Below are 23,183 nucleotides of genomic sequence, written 5' to 3'. Positions count from 1 at the left end.
ATAAAAGAGAATATTTGTCGAGATACTTTTTTGAAAAAGAAATAGGCTAAACGCACCCCTCCTCTTATAAAGCGGTCTTTGGCAGAATGTGAGTCGTCCGGCACTACGGCATGCAACCCCCGTACAATGTTACGGTCGAGTCCCGCTACACTGAAATTCATGGGACATGTGAAAAAATTTTGTTGTGCCAGAACTTCGTTGATGCGAAATTAGTATGTATTATGTATGCCAAAAGGCAAAGCTGCGAACGAAACTGAAACCTTCGTCGGTTTAATAAAGTGTCAACTTTACGAGAGAGTGCATTTCGCGCCGCTGTTACAGCATTTTTTATATACAGTAAAACCCCGAAGATACGAACCCGGCTGGTACGAATTTCGGTGTGATACGAATTCGTAACATTCCCCGGCTGAGATACATTGCTCACAATGCGGAAAAAAAAAAAAAAAAAAAGATCGGCTGTTCCAAACGTGTTGCCGCGCCGCTACAGGATCATACGAACGCGTGAGCAACAGCGGCGGGGGCCAAGCCAGCGGGATCTGGGCGGGATCTATAGTCGCCAAGCAACCGACTACGTCACGTGGCTGCGCAATCTCTCATTGGACCCCACGTCGAGCGGACCGGACCACATCACAGCCTAGCCGATGCTTAGCGAGAAAGTAGACGAGGACCGCTGCAGCAACGACGACAGAGGCACAGCCCGGACGGTCAAAACGCTCCCTGCACTCGACGTACTCAGGTGTTCAGTGGCGTGCGAAAACATTCCCAAGATCACGTGCGCGCACTTATACGCCTTTCAGAAGGCGATCGTTGACGATTTGGAGAAGAAGAAAACATCCCGTTGATACGTTTTTCAAGGAACTAACGAAAAAAAAGGGAGAAAAAAAAAGCCGCAGTTTCGCCCGAAAGGTGAAGCAACGGAAACGCAGCAGCAGCAGCGAGTGAATTGACCTTTGCGCTGTCTCTTGCTTCAACGCGAACTAAAAGTCGAAAGCACAGCACATACGAAGCTACTGGCACTAAGCGCACTTTCGTCAACATCGCAGATCATTTTGACGATAAGGTCCGCATGGGTGCGCACTCCCGCGCGGGTGCGTCGTATCTGCAATGTGCCGGTCGCTTGTAGCAATGCATCGGTCGCTTGTTGCAATGTACAAGCTGGCTGCACCGCTAAATTTACGTGACCAAGACGCAACGAAATTTCAAACGCAACGTAACATGCTGGTACATTATAGATTGGCGAAGTATCACGGGAACGCCCGGTTATTCAAACGCGAAAGCATTTGCGATGGTTAATTCGAACATACAGCGCACCGACAATGCTCTCAGCAGTGCGCCAAATCACGTGGCGGCGCCTCCGACCGGCATCGCCATAGACCGGACACCGCCATAGAGCAAAAGCTTATGGTGAATTCCATTTGGAGAACAGGAGCACTCAAAAGCACGCTGAAAGTGCTCGTTCCAGAGGCGACGTGTTTCAGTGGTCGAACAGGAGTGGGTGGATGGGTAAACTTTATTGATTCACGACAGAATCATGTGAGGGGGGGGGGGGGGGGGGGGGGAGAAAGGGAAGCAGGACGACGATGGGCCCTCAGGCCGCTCTAGATGGCCGGGCACATTTGTGCTTCGGCGACCCCTCTGGCCCAGCCCACTGTCCGAAGCTGTAAGTCCGGTTGCGAGCTGCGCAGAGCAGCCTCCCATCGCTCCTGGTGTTCTGACCCTCGCCACGGGGGCTTGGGCTTGTTGGGGCAATTTAGAAAGATGTGGGCAAAGTCAGCTCTGGTGCTAGAACTCCACTCCTGTGCTCTGGTGCACAGGAGTGGAAGAGCCATCATCCAGTGGTAGAACAAGAGCAGTTTCGCTGCGCCGAGAGCACCCGGGAGCAGTCCGAACTGCTCTCGCCTGAAAAGCGGAGTACGGAGGAAGTCACGTGACTTAAACCGTCATATCCTCCTCATTTCTTTTTATTTTGCTTCAGCTAGAGTGACCTAGAATATGGGAGAGTGTCCAAAGCGCTGCACGAATGCATGGGAGGAGTGAGGAGCTTTTTGTGTGAACTCCCGCATCGCGGCGCTGCTGTACTGAACCCGTGGGCCTTCTCCGCTGCAGAAGCCGCGCCAAGGCGGTGGGCGTCTGCTACGAGCCTGATATTTTGGTTGCTATTAGCCAACATCGCGATAATTTGGGATATATTAAGTACCACGTCACCGCAAGGTGATACCGCAGCGACTCACCGCACAGAGAACGCGTTTGCCGGCTGTGAATGTGGGTATTTTGTCTATTTCCTTCTAGCTCGCTTGGTCCACGCTTACGCGGCTGTTTGAGTAACGTATTCCGCGCGCTTACTTCATTTAGTTATGTGTGGAATGAGCAACGTGAACATGCTGCAGAAGAAAATAAGCTGGAGATCGCGATAATAACCAAGAGAATGCAGCAGATATGGCTAGCTCAAGCTAACGCTTTTACACCCTATCGCTTCCTGTTTTTTATTTCATGCATTCGATTTGCTTTACAAGACTGCATCCCGCACTCTGTTGTTTCTTTATTAAGGCGAAATCTTTAACTGGGCTCTTGGGAAGAGGAATGTGTCTGTTGGCCGATGCCGCGGTACCAAAAATGAATACAAACCGCGTAACTCTCGTGGCTCGTTCACTTGGTATATATTAAGTACGTCACCGCAAAGTGATACCAGCAGTGACTCACCACACAGAACGCGTTTGCCGGCTGTGAATACGGGTATTTTGTCTATTTCCTTCTAGCTCGCTTGGTGCACGCTTACTGGTCCACACTGCTGGAGCTCAACTTCAGATTCAAGTTGCAGTTTCAGATGATCTTCGCAGGCGGAAACGTTGTGGGATGCGTCCGCGCTGCACAAGAGTATGTAGTACGTGGCTGCAAACGGTGACAGCCTTACGCCCGACAAATCACAAAACGATCACGCGTGTTTTGCCGCTCTCCTGCAGAGAATGGTTGGACGTCGATTGCTTTTGTCACATGGTACATTTCTCCTCACACGTCCCCCTCCCACCTGCTCTCCGAATGCCCGCCGTATTCCAGTGGCGGGTCGAGTGTCCCTGCTCTCACTGCGCTGTCACCCGACTTCGCACTGCGCGGCACCCTGCTCCTCTTCTCCCAATGGAATTCGGCATTAGGCCAGACCCCTCAACGCCGGGCGGAGAAAAAAAAAAAAGAACAGCGGCGTCACGCCAACTTTGCCGTTTCTGCGTGGCGCTGGAACACGCATGTACGTAAAGTCCCTCTATATAAAAAGTAATGACATGCTTTGAAGAATGCCGCCTCCTCCTCGCACGCTCTGTCGAGGCGGACGCCGCGTCGGTATTGGCCTAATGGCATCACGTAGGCCATCGCGCTGCCGGGCACTGGCTGTGTTTGTTTACGATCGCGCTCCATCGCCATTTTCGCCCGAGAAGAGTCTACCGACTGGCGAGGAGCACGACGATAGCGACGAACACAGTCGGCGATCGTCGAAATCTGATCACCGGTGAAACGCGTCGGCTTTTGTACATGAGTCATCGAAGGTTCGACAGTAATCCCTGGTGCCCGCATGTCTTCCAGAAAGTACTACACAATTTGTGACACTCAAACAATCAGATTACATAAGCGTCGGTGACAACAGACAACGGATAGACGCATCGATAATGTTCAAGAAACTTCCAATACATGCAGGTGCGCCCTGCGCCGAGCGATAACGTTTAACATTTGTTAGCCGGTGAAAAGTGTCAACAGAGAAAGATAAACAAGTGCACGTGTCTCAAGCGGTGTAGGCGGCGCCGTGGTCAAGAAAGGAGCGCGAAAGAGAGGAGAAACGAGGAGGAGGGAAGGCGGAGGACGAGAGTGTCGCTACTTTTTATATAAAGGGGCTTTACGTGTACGTGCCGACGTCTCAGCCAACGCTGTAGCGCAGAGGGAAGCAACGGCGGAGGCCCAGTTCGGCGAACGCTCGCTTCAACGGCAAAAAACGAAACTTCAGGGAGCGGGCTAAGCGGTGCCAGGCCGGCGGGATTGGCTGACACGCACGGAGACAATCGAAGGTGAGGGGGCTACGAGCAACGCTTATAGATACTTTTTCAGTTCCGTATCTCCGCGCCGCGCCCATGGAGAGAAAGCGGCCTGTCGCGATTCTCGCCACCGCGGCGCTGCGGTTACGGGTTGCGCTAGGAGAGCGAGCGTCGTCTGCTAGTGGGCAGCGTTCCACCGGGCGTCTCAGGTTCTCTCCAATTCTGGCTGTGTACTGCAAAATAATAACTGTTCTGGGGAAGTTGCTCAGCATTTTTTGCGGCTATTCCAGTTCACGATTTATTTGAAACGAGCCGTATTGTGCAAGGAGTAATGTGTACGCCTAGGGATTTTGAGCGGTGGGTAAAATATTGCCAAACAATATCAAGAATGACAGCGTTTTAAACAAACGTTCGCGCAGCAGTGGCTGTCAAGTGTGCACACGAATTCACTTGCCATGCCAATCGTGCGAATCTATTGCAGCACGAATGGTATTTCCTTACAGCCGTGCGGAACAACTGTATTCTTTATGGTAGACATCCGCGTAGCTTAGTTTCTGAGCCTCAAGAGCTGGCTGCCCGCTTCAAGTTCAGCGACTGCACAACTCGGAACCATCGAGTGCTACCTTGTATTATTCCATCCAAAATTCTCCACGCTCATTCTACTTTCAAGAAATATTCGACATGGGCTTGCCCAATACATATGTATCGCGATGCACACGCAGTACACAGTGATTGTATGAGCATGATCCGTGCGCGAACACGAGGAAGAAGAACCAACTAGCCCAAGGTCAAACCTTACCTTAGATTCCTGCAGTTACTGTTTTAAAAATGGGAAAAAGAGGAACTTTATTAACAATAGCGTTCACAAACTACATTGCCTTGGGGAAACTTCTGCGGTCACGGTTCTTGCTAGACAAGTTTCGCTTTCTTACGTTCCCTTTGTGCACGAACTGCACTGTCATTTTCTTGGCACTTCAGTCGTGCAAAAAAGTGCCTGCAAAATAGTGCAAAAAAGTGATTGTGTACAATCTGCAGCAGGGCTTCTAGATCTTGCAGAGAACGAATCTCTACATCAAACGACGACTGTCGGAGCAGCCTTCAATTTGCGTGGACAACATAGGTGATATCGTCCCGCACAACAACGCTCTTCAGGATTGTGCACGCCCCCGCTTTCATTCCGGCCACGTAAAAAAACAATCTGTCGATGCTGCGCTGGTTCTTCTTCGAGTACTGCCGTTGTCCAGTTGGCTGGGAGCCGTATTGACGCACTATTCTCGACAATCTGAGCAAAATTGGTGCACTGCAGGGGAACAGGCGCCTCATGGTTAAACAGTTCCTCTGGTCAGTCCGTAGGTAAGTGCGCTTCATTGGTGGTCACATCGTGCGTAGATGCTGCCTTTCTTTTTTTCGAAGATCGCCGCCGAGTCTGCTTTCTCGACAAGTAACTGGGAAGGTTGGGAAAGTTAACGGGGACTGCACCTTCCTTCAATGCCCAGTACGCCCAGTCGATCTCGACGACTTCACCGTTGATAATATGCTTAAACGTCTTCGAAATGTCCGCTTTGAGAAAATGAACGTCACAAACCTTGCTGGTTTTGCTGAGCTCTTCGTCCGCGCGGGGAATATAGCTCTTTTTCCATTTGCTTAGAAGCTCCGGATCCGATGGCGGCGCAAAAAAGTGACGCTTCCGAGTGTTGCTTTTGTACCCGCTGGTACAGCCAGGTGCGAAGCATGTTGCCATTGCGCTAAGCCCAGCACATCAGATAAAACACAGCGTGTTGACGGAGTCACGAAATGCTTCTGTCCGCGGCCGCAGTGTTCAGTAGCCCCACAAACCGAACGCATTGAAAGGGCAAGGTTCTCTCACAGGGGTCAAGACAAACGCAAGCGAAAAGAATCGTGTAAAGGGGACACGCAACTGCGCCACTGAATAAAGAACCAAACTGCGCCGCAACTTTGAGCTCAGCCTACTGGCGAACGCCGTGAACGCTGCCGCCGACACTGTGCAACCCGCGACCGCAGCGCCCTCTCAGCGCCTAGGAAGAAATGACGCCCGACTGGGAAGGCGGAGTTCCAGAACTGAAAAAGTATCTATAAACGTTGGCTACGAGGGTGTTGAGAGGAAGGGCGCGGGGAGCCACCGAAGCGACAGAGTTGCCGAGGCCAAATCCGCTTCCCTGCCGCCCTCCTCCCTCATCTGCGACGGTACCTGCACGCGCCGTCGCCGTGTCGCCTCTTCATCTTCACAACCACAATCTCTCTCTCTCGCCTACGAAACTGCCCGCGCACACTTCGCGATAACTGCAGAAAACGAAACTTGAGGGAGCGGGCGGCGTAGGCACGGTGAGAGAAAAAAAAATAATTTTTTTCTCCCGCTGTGCCTGAGCCATAGAGAGAGAGAGAGAGAGAAAGAAGGAAAGACAAGGAGGTTAGCCAGTGTGAATACCAGCTTGCTACCCTGTACTGGGGAAAGGGGCAAAGGGAATAAAAGGTGATAGAAGAAGAAGAAAAAAAAAAATTGAAGTAAGAAAATTTGCGCAATAACGCGACCCTACGCGCTACAACGTTCAAAGCCGGTCGCACAATTCACAAGCCCTTAAAAACTTCAGCAGAGCCCTTAAGGCCTTGAGTGCCGAAGTGCATCTAGACCAGTGTCCTAAAACTTTTTCTTCTGTGAGGGGGCGATTGTCCAGTTTTTCAAGCGCAGTCACGAGCACTTTTCTTGCCACATTGTAGCGGGGACAGTCACAGAGTAGGTGCTTGATTGTCTCCTCGCGGCCACAGTTGTCGCAAGCAGGGTTGTCAGCCATTCCAATGCGGAAGGAATAGGCGTTCGTGAATGCCACGCCGAGCCACAGGCGGCACAGAAGTGTTGCTTCCGCTCGTGGTAACCCTGGTGGAAGACGGAGTTGCAGACATGGATCCAATCTGTGGAGGTGTGTGTTGCTGAAGTCACTGGTGTTCCAAAGTCTGCGTAAGCTCGCGTGCGAGGGAACGAAGTTTTGTGGCTGCGTCTGTTCTCGACAGTGGTATCAATACAATAGGGGCACCATCGTGCGCCATAGAGTTTCTCACTATATTACCTAGAGGGAAAACTGGCGCTTCTGCGCTGTGGTATCCATGGGAATGCCGGTATATTGTGACTTCGGATTGGCATCGTTCTTGGGAGAGCCAGAACACCTTGAAGACGCGCCTGGCTAGCACCGTTCCGTCTGTCACAATGATTCGTTCCCTGCTAAAACAGCACAAAAAAAAAATACTGCTTTAGCTTTATTATTACATAAAAACATGTTTTGTTTCATAATTAGGACATATTATTGGGTGTACACTTATATGAAGCATAAAAAGTATCAGCTGGCCACTAAAGTTGGCGCACAGACGACAAGATTCTCGCTCGCTTTGGAACAACTTGTCGTCTGTTCTTGCTTTTCTTTGCTTGATTCTGCATTGTAGGTGAGTAAACTTTATTGAGAGATGTAATATGGGTGAATGAAAGCCTTTTATAAAGACTTTATTTAAAGAACGCATTATTTGTGTAGCCATATCCACATTTTAGACGAAGCCTCGTTCAACACCAGCCAACACAAACCTCGCAGACACATATCCCGTCATTCCCATGAAAGCAGGGCGCCCTTTAAGAAACTCGCATAGACGATGGTGCCAGTTTACCCTCTAGGTGTTATAGTGAGAAACTCTATGGCCTGCGCTGCCCGCTCCCTGAAGTTTCGTTTTCTGCCATTATCGCGAAGCGAGCGCGGGCAGTTTTGTAGCGCTCGCTTGATATGTGCTTGCGTGCCGCGATATTTCACGAATCGCACCATTCGTACGTCGTGCTTTTAATTCGAACAAATTTTTGGGCCCCTTCGAGTTTGAATTATCGAGATTCGACTATACATGGAAGTCAATGGGATTTATAAAAGGTCGGGACCGCGAAAACGCGACGTAGAAGCCGGGAAAACGCAGCAGCGAGGAAGGCATCAATGGGATTCCACTATTAGAAATCATTTCTGGTAAAAATAAATTCATTTTTCTTGATATTGTGTCTTTTGATGATACGAATTTTGGGTGACACGAATATTTCACGCGACCCCGCGAGATTCGTATCACCGAGGTTTTACTGTGGCTGACGTCTAAACCAACGCGCGTGCCCGGCCGATCGCGAAACACTCATTTTGTGGCACATGCACCGTCGGAACGAAGCGGTTTGAATTATCACAATTTCATTGCATACTTATGACAAAGTCGGCAAACTTGACAAGCTTGCACTTACCGGAAGTTTTATATCCAGAAGTCGGTCAGCCTGGATTTCTTAGACTTCACGGCAAGCAAAGGCATTACGCGAGTCTCACAGTCCATTAAAAGAGCCATCGCAATTTCATTGTCAAAAGGATCCATTACATTCAAAGCAGTTGCCGGAGTCAGTGTGTCTAGCGGGTTGTCATTTTCCCCAGACGACGAGACGTTGGCATCATGTTGACAACAGCGGCTGCAGCGTGGCCGTCGTAACTTGAAAGCAATCTGCGACATGCACAAATTGCGCGCCGGCTAGGGCCTCATCTTCAAAGCGATCTGCGATGTGGGCAAAGTGCAAGTATAGTCGCGTGCGCTGTGCTTTCGACATTTAGTTTCATGTTGAAGTGAGAGACGGCACGGAGGTCAATTCGCTCGCTGCTATTGCCACGCATTCTCATTCCAGCGTGTTCACACTGCAGTCATCGAGCGAGATGTATTCATATTTACCTGTGCGCGCGTGACACCGTGCTTGGTAATTTAGTTAGTAGGCGAATGTTTACAAGTTTATACGGCCTATAAAATTACGATCCTTAGTTCGTATAGCTGTCTACTAATCTGCTATCGCAATCGATGCTTCGCCTTTTGGGCGAAACTGCGAAATTTTTTTTCCTTCCGCTTTCTGTTTTGGCGATCTATATGTTCCTTTTCGAGAGATAAATTTACGCTTCTTCGTTGGCGCAGCCATTTCGACCGGACACCACACAAAACGGCAGCGATTGTGGTGATCCCGTGCAGTCTTGCGCAGGCGCGTGATACCATGCGTGGCTATAGATTGTAGTGGCGTAAATCAGTACTTTGAATTTGATTTCGTTTGCAAAAACCTCGTTCAAGCGGACATGTGATCGTCACAGATTTGGAAGGGCCTTCTAATTTGACTACTCGGCAGTTCCAATTGCAATTCAGTCCCACTTTCGTTCTGGAAAAGTTCGTTGAAGCGGAAATACCGAATAAAACGCCTTCGTTATGAAGATACTTTTTTGTATTACTTTCTATGGGCGGCTGATGGGGAATTGGAAAATCTTCGTTGTGGTGGAAATTTCGTTGTAGCGGCATTCGTTGTAGGGGGATTCGACTGTATTAGTGGTCGCTTGATGGGACCAAGGGCGATGCCCTGTGGAGGTGGCCAGCTACACAAACAGCTTCGATGATACCTTGTCAAGTTCGGATAATTGGGACTGCAGCTCTGACAACGGATGAGCGATGCCATTGTGAAAATGAATGCATTTCAGCGATTCTAAGAAGAGAAAATAAAAAATAAGTAAAATAGTGTTTTACTTCAAGGTAAGGGATCGACCTATATTCAGGTTTAAAAGGTAATGTGACAAGAAAGGAATACAGTTTAGTATGCACCGTTTCCTTTCTAAACGACCAGAGGACTCAAAAGGGGCCCAAAGAGAAATATCAAGGTAAGCTAGATAGATGGCACTGCACAGCCTTTATCACTAAGAAAGGATTTACATTACACTTAGAGGTAAGTGAAGAATGAGGTGACAGTAATGACACGCAAATGGAGGAAGAGGACAGATTGTGCATGCGTGACAGAGTGGCGGCTACAAGGGAAGCACACAGCTGGTGAAAGAAGTTCGAGTACCAAACAAGGGGAGCACAATGGCTGAACTTCTCAAGAAGCAGCGTGGCACATCGACAAGACCACCCTCATGCTGCGAGTCCGTTTCCGGGGAAAAAAGTGCATTTATTATGTGAGTAAATATGAGCGATAGCTGTAAGCATTGTGATCATTATTCCTGAAAGCTAGGGACGTCTACAGTCGAACCCCGGATATACCGAACTCGAAGGGGATCACGAAATAGTTTGATATATCAATAAATCGATACACGAAATTGCACTAATATAAGCTCCTAATAAAACCTGCGCACCCAGGAGAATGTGATTTCCAAATGGAATCACAGAAAACGTGCCGCAAGCATGCCGAAATGCGCTTGCCGAATGGAATGACGAAAAGAATTAACCGACGATTGTGATACTTCCCGAGTTCAGTGCGCTTTATATGTGTACTCATTTCACGATAAAGTTGAGTGCAGCTTTATACATGTTCTCATTTCGCGATAAAGTTGAGTGCAGCTTTATATGTGTTCTCATTTCGCAATATTGTAACGGATACGAAAGGCAGGCACAAAAAGAGAGAAGAAAAGAAGAAGAGAACGAAGAGCTCGAGAGGCCGGACTGCGCTACGATCACGCTCCGATCATCGCCCATCTCCTGTGAAATAAAACCATTTCTTCACAACTCTTCGTAACAATATATTGGCTGGTGGACAATCTGTCTCATGCGGCAGGTTGCAAACGGAGCAAAGTGTGGCGTGACTGCCTCGCTGATTGGGAGATCGCAAGAGGCAGCGCGTGGGTGATGCGTGGGTGACACGTGGCCACGATTCACAGCAGCCGCCACAGACAGACCTCTGCGCATGCAGTATTGGTGGATGCGCTTGCCACATGCCTTATCGATGACATCATTGGTGAACAGAGGACACGCGCTACACTGGCGCCATCTTGTAGCGATCGTCACCACAAAACACATCTTGCACGGCACTACGCTTTTCTTCTCACGCTTTCGCCATACCCTCCTTCCTCCTCTGCTTTCCTCCTTGTGCTCTCTTCACTATCAACGCCTTTCATCCCCCACTGCACTCTGCATTTGCTCCATCGTCCTTCGCTGTGCTCGTTTGCTCGGTTACGCCGAGGGACGCCGATGCTCAACGCAGGAGCGAGTGCTGAAGAGCTGCGCTCTAAAACATGCCCCGAGCACATCGAGCTGCAGCAGGACAGAGAGAGAGAGAGTGCTGCCGGTGGCGGAAAAGCAACGCCACCTATGGGCATTTGCTTGCTTTTTGCCCCTGGCTTTCCTTGTCTCAACTGCTATTTCGCTATGCGTCGCACGGGCTAGCTTGGCACTTGGCAGTCTGCCAGCCTTGCCGGATCGCGGGAAAGGCGACGGGGCAGCCAGGCTTCATTCAATATACCGCGTTCCCCCGCTACAGGAGTTCGATACAAATAACGTTCCTATACTATTACATGTGGTATTCAAGGGGATATTTGCACTGTTTGATATAAAGAATAATTCAAAATACCCGAGTGCTATATAGCCGGGCTTGACTGTATAGCCTCGGCCCCCTTCTGCAATTTGTAGCAAGGAGAGAGATGGCAGGAGAAAGGCGATTCGGAATAAAATAAAGCGAGGGGATTTCAGTGTAGACACCCCACCCACAATTTCCTTCGGTACTTTTCCTGTAGCCAGGAGCGGCACTCGCGCTACACTGAAAGACCCACCTTCAGGAAGTGGCTGCGAAGCAGTGGCCTCCAGGAGTCTCCGCATGAGCGGGTCGCCGCCTCGGCAATGGGATGTCTTTTGCAGAAATTCACACACCGTCAGGAATGGCGCCAACGTCGCAGAAAGCTGCGTCTTGCATTCGCTGATGGCCTCGCGCAGCTGGGATTTCGACACCAGTGGTGTGCTTTTGTCAAACGGTCCATTTATAAAACGCATTGTCTCCCTGAAAAAAAAAAAGAGAGCAAAATATTCCAATATTGAAACCTTCTTGCACATCCCACTCGCAAGAAGCACGCACAGTGCACAAAATGTACGAGACTTGGCAACAGAAGAGTAGGTTGGGCTAGTCTATTGCAATGTCTGCCAGAACACGCACATAACCAACACAACATCAGCTGAACTACTGTGCTACCTGGCACGATGGTCATATACTGTACTCTTGTATGAAACTAACAGGATGGAAGAAGCAAAGAGTAATTTAAGCTGTCTCTGTCTTGACACCTAGCAAGAACAAGCTGTGCAGGAGATACATCTATCCACTTTTGTTAAGTCTAACAACACTGTTCACGTCACACATGTAATATGAATGCACACCTTCTCGCCCAGTTTGCCATTTTAACTCAGAGGTTCCGACAAGCTGCCATCAGGAGGCAAGTGATGGTGTCACACCCGCTATACTCTGTCTCATACTTAGAAGGCAATGTTACGTGAGCTACGTGAGAGTTGCGGTCACAAGTTTCACTCCACGTTTTGCAGCGCAGTTGTTTCTGATCTGCCAAGCTTCCTACAAGATAATTACTTCATATGTTACAACTACAACTTGTGGATGTAAAGTTTTGTCAAATCACACACGTACGTGACGCACTATGTTTTGTTCACAAGCGCAAGTGTTATGCTGTGGCTGCTTGTGGCAGAAACATGTCCCTCCGCTCGTTCAGTGGTAAATAGGTTTAGATCTACAGTGCTTTCCATAGTAATATGTCCCACTTGGCGACATAAAAGCACGAGACTTAATTTCACATTGAATTACACGACGCATACCTACATCTTTCATGTGACGCAGTATTTTTTGGTCCTGAATGCAACCAGTGAGAAAAGTCTCCCTAAACCTTCATAGTGTTGCTTGCTATGTATGAAACGAAGTACAGTGCCACTTCGTTTTACATTTCACCAAGCACAGTTGCAATCATTGTGACAGAGAACTGGGAAGCGCGTGCCGCTTGGTACAAGCACAACACTCTAGTGATAGACTAGCGCAAGCTCGTAGTTTGTAGGTCTAACGGATGCACTCCCTAATTGCGCTTGTACGTCGCCTGCTACAGTCCACAGGCAAATCGTAGGTCAATGTGCATGAGACTGGATGTTTCGTCATTTGCAGATGTTGCACGGCAGTGACGGCAGCAGACTACACTGTTGCGTCCCGAATCGGCAGCTCGCATTCTTTGGTTGTTTCCATCAAGGCAGCCCCTTTCATAAGCGTCGCCCAGACGGCGATAGTGCCTGACATCGATGTTGACGAGCAAACAAGCGCCCCAAATCGGCAGTGCGCATCCTTTGAGTGTTTCCCCCGATGCCACCCCCTTCATCAGCGGCCGCCTACCTGGCGACAGTGCCCGACACTGACCATGATAAGCTGACCGTAGCGGAGATGCCACTGATTGATGCGAGGGGCCGACTTCGTGGAATTACTACCGTGGGAACGATGACTAAACTCAGTTTCCCATACAGCCATGCAGTTGCGCCAAATGCATGGGTGAGGGTGCAACATTAGAGGCGGAGTTTTGTGAACAATACGACCCCTCTGATTGCCCGCACCAAGGTCATCAGATTCCCTAGTCGGGTCAACTAGGGAAGACGACTGTTTTATAAGCAGACACCTTGGGTGCAGAGGTGTCCTGAGACTTTCAAAGTGCTCCCCCATGGAGTGGGCTTCTATATTTGGAGCCACTGTAGATATGTAGAATAAACCCCTTTTTCTCTCACTCCTACTCCTGGATGTACTAATCCCTTTGGCTGAAGGATCACCGGCCTAAACGCTATCCCAAGTCCCAACAACATGCAAGCCTGACAAGAGAGTGCATCCGCTGAACCTACAAACTACAAGAGTGTGCCATCCGCTCGCCAGAGTGCTCCGCCTGCATCGAGTGGCACACGCTCCTGCGTTCACCGTCGTAAAGCTTGCAATTGTACTGCAACTGTACAAAAGCTTGCAATTGCAACTGTACAGCTTCTATAATTGCACTACCACCCATCTTGCATGCATAACATGATGCCTGGTTGATTATAAATTGTCCTTGCATAGTCTTCTTTGACCACCACTGCATTTTAACCAGACAAAAATAACCAATACATTATTAAAAACACAATATGAGTGATACGTTTGAGCAGTACGTGCGCCTTTACAAAGGCTGCTGTGATACGACTGCAATATACAGTTGTGCTACTTTTAAGCAGGACGTGCTCCTTTATAAAGGCTAATGTGGTAAGTTTTCAATATAAAATTTACTCATCCTAAATTTAAACCTCTTGAGAGATTTCGTAGAGAGTTAGCAGAAATCCAAAAGATCTATAGTTGAATAGGGTACAGTCCAAATTGAATCATGGCCCATTACAAGCTACACACATTACAGCAGCATTCGTCTCTCTCCTTTCGTGTTGTCTTCCTCACTTGAGCTAATTCACTCGTTAGCCACACATGACCAGCTGAAATCAATTTCATTGTGGGGTTTAACACCCTGAAGCTGCATAGTAGGCTATGAGGAACACTGTAGTAGAGGACTCCGGATTATTTTGACCACCTGGGGTCCTTTAATGTACATTTTTGCGTTCCGCTCCCATCGGAATGTGGCCGCAGCAGCCAGCAATCAAATTCACGTCCTTGAGCTCTGCAGCACAACTTTGCCACTCAGCTACCGCGATCTGCTTACGAGACCAACCAGACTCTAGTTCTCTACAATAGAATGATGATAAAGGAGATTAAAATTGCAAAAGAACTCAAGAATCACTCACACTGACAAGATCCGAGCAGCGTCCTGGAGGGGTAAAACCTGGCGCCACATCCTCAGTGACACCCAGCACGATGTCAACGCGATAGCACGTTCGCGGGGGTTGGTCACTGCAAGGCCATCTGAGTCCTCGACCTCCCTCAGGAACTTGTGAAAAGCACCGCATGGTCTTCTGCCTTCTGGCTGTTCCCACTGCCTCTGCATTGGAACAATAGTCCAAAAATGGCCGAATGGGTTGGAATGGCAAAATCTACAAGTTTACCTCGCCCTAAGCTCACTGAAAACCTAGTGCAAGTGAGAGACAGTGATGAGAGAATATGTCACACACCAAACACTTCAGCCCAAAGTTCAGCTTTCGATAATTTGTGGGGTTAAGGACGTAACAAGAGCAGTGAGATAATACTAATGGTGAATCCCGCTGGCTGATCTGCATTGGCTTCTTGTGTTCCTACAGCTGAGCGTTTCGCATCCAAGTACTTCATTGCAAACCACTCCCTTTTGCTCTGACGTCAGGACTTGGATACTGCCACAATTTGAAGGGCACCCTGAATCCCTTCGATCTGTTGAGAGGACAAACTTGTCCAGTTTTAGTGCTTCATTTAAAAAATATTGGTCAGCAATAGTGCATTTTGTGCACTTTTCGAGCCTGTAAGTCTTGATTAGCAGTCTTAAAGTTCCCCAGACAACCACAGTAGTGAAATGGAGCTGATAAGATGCCTCAAAAACCATAAAAAAGTAGAAATGGGCAAATTTCAACTTTTTTTCGAGTACGAATTGAATACAAATAGTAAGCATCAAACATTCAATAGTCAAATGCAGATACATACATCTACAGAAGCAATATTTATTTCGATATAGTTGGGTACCATGCCTGTACTGACTAGTGTAAAATAAATATCAGAGACAAACGACGAATTTTAACCCTTTCAGACACCACTTTATCCTGTTGATTGAAAACTTAAGCCCGTTTCACATGGTGCGATTTTGTCTGCAAATTCGCAGACACCAAATGCGGAAAATAGGCCCGCTGGACCCTTCGTGCGTGCGTTTTTTCGATGTTCGATGTGCTGAACATCTCTGCGAAAAACGCAGATGCGGTGGTAGCCACTGTAGCGGTGGAAACAGACGACCAATAGGAGGCGGCTCGCTCATACGTCATCGCCAGTCAGAATGCTTAATGAGTATGCGAAAAACGCAGCTGCCGTAGATCCATGTGAAACGGGATTGCGAATTTCGCATTTGCGAAAAACGCACTGCAAACTCGCACCATGTGAAACGGGCTTTACTTTCACCACATTTATTACATCTTCAGAATCGTAGAAAGTGTACAGCTGCAGAAAAAATTCAGTATATTCAATTCTTTAGTCAGTTTTGTCAAGTTTATAGAATGCGGACTCCACACGAAAACTCCCTACAGAAGCATCAAATATGAGAAAAATAAACTATTTGGTGTATTGAAAAGCTTGAAAATTATGCCTGATACATGACATTGTGAAAAACAATGAAAGAAGTGAACCCGCTACATAGAACAACATACTGACACCGAGCAAAAACAACCAGCCATCTACGAAAACATTTTGCTCATGTTATCCAAAATTGCAGCACAATCCCAATCATAAGTGTTTCAAGATATATGTGACACATTTTAAATATAATTACTTTAATCAGTGCTTTTGCTGTTGATGCACTACCTTAGTGTACACAATTGTGCACACAGAGTCTGAAAGGGTTAAACACAACATCACTACCTAATTTTCATTTAAACAAATCTGCACCAATAGCCTCTCAAGAACTTTAAGAGCCTGGTTGCATACAAGCTTTCCAAGAAAGAATGTCTGCTGTACGACTAGCTTTTTAAAAACGCCAAGAAAGTGGTTGCCGAAAAGAGGTCAGAAGTTGTGGAAAAAGAAAAAAAGGTACCGAAGGACTCGTAAGCTGTTGACACTTGCGAAAGGGCCGAATGCAAGGAAAACATCACACATTGTAGCATTAATGATAAAACTGCTACATGACACCTTCCAAAATGACAGACTGCAAGAAATTAACAGGTTGTCATATAGGCTTCCGCTACAAAACCAAAAGCTAAGCTTACATAACCCTATTTTGTTTCTACATTGCTTCGATAATGTATGTTGTCTCACTACTGATAACTTGCGATACTTTGTTTAGCAGATGAACAACAGCAACCAGATTTTAGCATTCGGTTGTGAAAAAGTTGGTTAGTTTTGAATATTCAAACATACCAAATAAGTACTTTTCGAATACTCACCCACCCTTAATAAAATGCATACTCGTTGGAAATATAGGCAAACATCAGTCCACAACAGCGCATTTTTGTGCGCAGTGACTTCATTCATCCTCTGACAGTGCAGGTCACGACTAGCAGTTTTACACAGCCCAGACGACAACAGTAGTGACACTAAACTGATGTGGTGCCTTAAAATAAATGTGTAGTGCTAACTAAACCTAGATCAAATTTCAACAGCAACACCCACTGTAAGCCTTGCTGCAAGATAAGCACTATTATTACATCTTCCTGATGCACACGTTGCTTTTTTTCCATACATATCTGGACGATGACAGTGGACACAGCTTCTGAGCATTCAGAGAATTTCCAGTCAGAAGCAAGTTTTCTGGGGGAGAGATCAATTTCTGCAGAGAGCATATTTAATCTCAGTGTTGTGCAAGCTACGAAGTGTGAATCTGTCTGCCAGTGAAGCAATTCCGCATAGCTGCGTTTTTGTGCGAATTTTTCTTATTTCATTTTTTTTTCTTCCCCTTACCCCTTTCCCGAGCACAGGGTAGCCAGCTGGTATTTACACTGGCTAACCTCCTCGTCTTTCTTTCCCTTTCTCTCTCTCACGGCGGGGTCAAACAACGAGAATCAAAAAGGTGCACCCTTAGAAAGTGCTTGTGACGGTGAAAGATTCATCTGTTGCCTTTTTGAATCCCATATGTTTCTGAACACACACACACAGACTACAACTCTCATTCCATCCACAGGGTAAAGCAAGCATTGAAATGGACTAATCCATTTAAGTCAGGTAATCAGTCAGCTTTATGAGTTCATATATCCTGTTGAGGCCTGAAGACCAGTTTGGGACATAATCACTTTTCAATTCAGTTCATATTACTGACTAGTGCCAGAAGCAGCACCTCCATGCATGTGGACAAAGTAAACACATCCCCATGTTTGATATGGTTAAAACTGCTTTTCTTTGCATAAACAGAGAAATGAAGATGCAACATTGAATGGATGCAACATTGAGTGACGGGTTGCCATGGTGACACTGACTGCATTCTGGATTTTCATGTCATTTCGCAGTATTCGAAAAGCACTTCTTGGTTGCTTTTTATCGTATGTGATTACACAATGACCTATATCAAATTAGTGTCATTTTTCTTGGAAGCTGACATAAAGAATATGATTAAATTGCTTTTATACAGTGCTGCCCGCATCTGCCATCATAACCAGGGTGAATATGGCAGATAATTATTTCATAGTTAATTTCGAGAAGGACTGAAGGTAATGTGTAGTATAATGCACAGCAGTCCCCAGGAGGGTATGTTTACTAAGACAGATATGTAGACTAAATCAAGTGTGACCGACATGGAAGGGCAAGCCACTACCTGACACACGCAGCGCTGGTGCACACACAACTGCAGTCAACACTTCAATTAAAATTAGTTTCAATCAGCATTGAAAGAAATAATGTGACAAGGCAATACAGTTTTTGAAGCAAGATGTCACTAACTCTCGCACAGAATTGACAGAAAGCATAATTCTTGAAGTCGTCTGAATTTTAGAATTACACTTCATGTTTGTTCAGTGCAACTGTGCATGCCAGCGCTGATACATGCTGTTGAAAGGACACAACAGAATAAAGCTGAAACAGTTTTGATTGTGGATTATTTTCTCAGTACCTTATTATCTGCTCTTCTTCGACGAGGAGGAAGAGAGGAATGGTTACTAGCAGAGAAAACAAAAACCAAGCATCACTTCAATTCATGCCCAAACCCTGGCATTGAAATCAATACGACATCACAGATTGCAGATTTCTGCACACATGAAGTCTTTTTGCATAGCAAAAGTCTAGTCAAAGTTTACAGGGTCTATTTTCGTACATTTTCTAATGCTCACTGTTCTATTAGTAAACAAATTAGTACTAGCCTCCGACATATACTGTAAAAATATCACCTTGAAGGCAGCTGGTGCCAAAATTCCCAATCTGGCATCAACAGCTGTCTTTTCTCAAGTCCTTTTTGGCACAGCAAGCTTCCGCTCACTTCAATATTTGAACGTGAAGCATGACTGACCAACCTAGCTTGACATATTTTGTATTAATGTCCGCTTAAAAAGAGATCAGTTCTCAGCAACCGCAGTTGGGTGCTTCGCGATAAAACAGCTCTAATGAACCCTTTTACAAATAGATAGCGAAAGAAGTCCCCAAATCGTGCTGAAGGAGAGTGTATTGCTGATAAATCATAGACCCACATGCTTGCGCAACCAAATGTGGGAACTCTGCATCTGCTTGGTCGGAGCAAGAGCCTCTTGCACAACACTCTCCTTGGCTTTTAATGTCACCATATCATCCTCTATACATCTTTATGAAGCATTTGGCAACGCACATGCTGTTAGTCATGCAAGCCACGTAAGACAAGCTAGCTTCTTCACTGCACACTGTTGAAGTAGACCGATGGACAGCTAAAAAATTGAAATTAATTATGGGGTTTAAAATCCTGAAATTGTACAATGTGTCATGAGGGATGCCATAATGGAGGGCTCCGTATTAATTTTGACCGCCTGGTGTTTTTTAACGCACGGTTTGTGCATTCAAGAACGTTCGTGCATTTTGCTCTCATCGGATTGAGGCCACCGCAGCCAGGAAACAAACCCGTGCTGAACAGTGCAACTATTAAGAATGTGTATCATTGCGCGTAAAAAACATGGACAAAAGAAGGAACACAGTTTACACACACACAAAGCGCAAACTATCAACAGTTTATTGCGAGAAGAATGTGACCATATTCATGCCTTGCCACAGGCAGTACCGCGCATGACACCAAGGGCAGAACCACACAGACAAAAAATGTAAACACGCACGTGTCGTGCCATTCAGATACGTTATTTTTTGAGCTGATCAGGTGATAGAGGCCATGCTAATACACTTTTCCTTTGAAGTTGTGATGCAGTGGGCCTCAATAATGAGGCGTGTCATCTCATTATTCGACTTTTCAAGGATGATGCACTTTTTGAACCTTGGTCTGCAGCTGCAATCATCACAATGAAGTGCCAACCACCCTCCCCTCTTGTTATTTATGTTGTTAGCATGCTCGCAGAGCCGGTCGTTGATGAAACAGCCCGTTTGTCCGACACAAAAACGCTTACATGATAAAGGTATCTTATATACTACGCCTACATTGCATTTCACCAATTCGTTTTGGTGATTCTTGACGCATGTTTTCTTTCCTGTTCGGGTTAGTCATTTTGCAGACTTTTGCAAGTTTATCTGGTGCGGAAAACACAACTCTAACGTTAGCTTTTTGGTCGATCTTCTCAATGTTGTGCGACACTTTATGAATGTATGGGATTACAGTGAATTTTCTTTTTTCTTTCTCCATCTCTTGGGAGGTCGGGCGCACAGTGGAGCCAGATGCCCCGATATTCTTAAGGAGCTTCTCCGCTACAGACACCACCAGGTGCCTTGGGTAACCTGCTTCTAAAAGACATGAAGCTTGCTGGCCCAAACTTTGGCTCATCATGTGTGGGCAAGATTTTTCCACGGCGTTCTTGAGGCAAAGACTGGTGATTGCCCTTTTTTATTAATTTTGAATGGGCTAATTTGAATGGAAGGAGCGGTTTGTTTGCTCGTGGTTCATAGCCCCAGCACATGTGGTTTTCTTTAAAAGCGAAGCTCACATCAAGAAAATGTATGCTGTCTTCACTGGGAAGTTCACAAGTGATTTGCAATGGGTTCAGGCATTGGGTTCAGGCCTACATTTTATGCCTACGTGTAATGTAGGCGTAGTACATAAGATACTTTTATCATGTAAGCATTATTATGTCGGCCAAACAGACCGTTGCATCAACGACCGGCTCTGCGAGCATGCTAACAACGTAAATAACAAGACAGGAGGGCGGTTTAGCACTTCATTGTGATGATTGCGGCTGCAGAGCAAGGTTCAAAAAGTGCATGATCCTTGAAAAGTCGAATAATGAGATGACACGTCTCATTATTGAGGCCCACTGCATCACAACTTCAAAGGAAAAGTGTATTAGCATGGCCTCTATCACCTTATCAACTAAGGAAATAGTGTATCTGAATGGCCCGACACGTGCGTCTTGACATTTTTTGCTGGTGTGGTTCCGCCCTTGGTGTTGTGCGCAGAACTGCCTGTGGCAATTTGTGGCAAACTATCAACGCTCTTCTCGCAATAAACTTTTGATAGTTTGCACTTCGTGTGTGTGTACTTCTGCACTGCACTCCTTTGTGTAATGCTCTTGGAAGGCCTTGGAGTATGCTAAAGGAGTAAAGAAACTTTTTTTTGCTCGAGAAACCATTTTCTCATTTTTTGCTAAGAAGCCTGTAAACCTCAGAGCAAATGGTGTGAGACTACTTTAGGACAATCTCACAAAAGATGCAATCAAGACGAAGTAGGAATGAAATTCAAGATATCAATAGCACCATTGTCAACCAAGCGAAAGCCAAACACTCAAGCGCAAAATGCAGTACGGATGGCAGCGCTGACAACAGCAGATCTGGACACTCTCTGACAAGTTCTGAACTGCCTTCCACTTTGAGCAGGCAAGTTAAAAAATCATGACACATAACACAAGAGAACTATGAGGTCTGGTTCACTTTCAGTTTGGGTACAGGTGTTGTTCATAACCCACATCAAGTACAACATGACTGCATGTCGCAGAATTGGAGCAAGTCATCATTTGTACAGAACATGCACGTTTGTAATGAAGGTGCCAATATAAAATTTAACACCAGGCTGATGCTCAAAGTAGATCACTGCAGAAATACCTACTGGGACGTGGCTTCTTGATGCATGCTCGCATATTCAGCAAATTTTCATGCCGTACACTTACACTTCAGTGGAAGAGGCAAGGACATTTACTGCAATGGCTTGTTCCCTTATAATATATATCAGTCAGTTGTGTACACAGGTTATGAGAACGTCTAATTCCAACCAAGTCCATGCAGTAAACCCATAAAAGTGACTTGTTTTTAGCATCACATTATTGTATCACAGCTGAGCCATATTACTAGCTATCAAAAAGGCTGCTGTTGAGTCTTTCGAAAACGTTGATAGGAGTAAAATACTGACGATAATAAACACTATGAATGTTACAGAACATACAAATAGGCTGCATCTGCATTGTATGAAGACTAGTCATTCAATGGCCATCTGCCAAAATGAGCATATTATTTTTTGTTATAAAAGAAATATGAAAAAAAAAAAAAGAAGTGAGCCAAGCATAGGGGGTCTTTAAAGCTGGAAATCGCTCGATAGGCGTTTTGACATTTATTGAGAAATGGCATAGTGCGAAAACAGATAAAACAACAACAAAAACTAATTTGCTACTATACTAGTAACCCAGCAAGGACACGACAAGGTAACCGCTACTATACTAGTAACCGAGCAAGGAGACAAGGTAACCGAAAACTTCGTAAAAGCCTGGACCCCCTGACGTCTTTTATCCGAGAGTAAAGCGTTCGTTGTTTTAAGCTGAATCGACGAATACCAGCCAAATGCACACGCGAGGCGTAACACAGTACGGGTGCATTTTGTCCGTGGAAAAAAAAAAAAATAATAATAAATCACACATGCCTGCAATGTGGCGAAAAGGAAATTATGAACGGTGCGCGATCAATAACCACGATTCTGCAAATCTTTTCGCGCGTTCCTCGCAGCAGGCATTCGTGAGAGAGAAGTCAGACTATATCGACATTCGTTAACAACATAATATGTCGGCCCTCATCTTATTCGCGACCTTTTCAGAAGCGACCGCTTCCTCGGCGCGCGCACCGCGACAGGCAGACATTGCGAGACGATAAAAAGCCAACTCCGATCTGCGTTCCACCGAACCGCAGCGCTAAAAAGGAAAACGCTGTAGACTCCACTGACACCACCATGCTTTTCTGAGGCAACGGATGAACCATTATCAACAGCGTCGAGCGTTGCATCGCACTATACCACGCAGGGAGATCGTAATTCAAGACCGTCCATTAAAATTTCTGCATGATGGCGATCGCGAAACGGGAAGAAAATGCCGCGCGCCCGCGCAGCAGCAACGCTAGTAAATAACGAAACGAAGGGCTCGGAAGGTGGCTTGAAAAACTGCAATGTCACAGATTTAGTGCTATGGTCAATAATTTATGATATGGGGTCATAAAACAGGCTTTGCCGCGCCGACTCCGCAGAGACGCTCGCCATGAGGTAAACAGAAGACAAAACACACAGGATAAAAGAGAAGTAAAAAGTAATATAGCTGTTGCCAGCGAGCAATTAAAGCTTAACGTACTAGCACGTAAGATGGATAACTAAATGTCCAATTAGTAGTTACCAAGCG

At 46.4% G+C, this 23,183-nt stretch overlaps 1 protein-coding gene across 1 annotated transcript in view; it reads right to left on the bottom strand.

The window, feature by feature from the left end:
- The window catches only part of LOC119461182 (uncharacterized), a 49,038-nt gene that overhangs the window by 21,825 nt on the left and 4,030 nt on the right, over positions 1-23,183 (bottom strand). Inside the window, exons 3-6 of the mRNA XM_049672841.1 lie at positions 21,337-21,398; positions 18,527-18,572; positions 14,607-14,800; positions 11,597-11,820 (exon numbers count right to left, since the gene is read on the bottom strand). Of these exons, the coding sequence (XP_049528798.1) occupies positions 11,597-11,820; positions 14,607-14,800; positions 18,527-18,572; positions 21,337-21,398 (526 nt within the window). The remainder of the gene's footprint in view (positions 1-11,596; positions 11,821-14,606; positions 14,801-18,526; positions 18,573-21,336; positions 21,399-23,183) is intronic.

The sequence above is a fragment of the Dermacentor silvarum genome, chromosome 8 (assembly GCF_013339745.2).
Source record: "Dermacentor silvarum isolate Dsil-2018 chromosome 8, BIME_Dsil_1.4, whole genome shotgun sequence".
Taxonomy (NCBI): Eukaryota; Metazoa; Arthropoda; class Arachnida; order Ixodida; family Ixodidae; genus Dermacentor; species Dermacentor silvarum.
The sequence above is the reverse complement of the archived record's forward strand: the minus strand, read 5'-3'. Positions and strand labels throughout refer to the sequence as shown.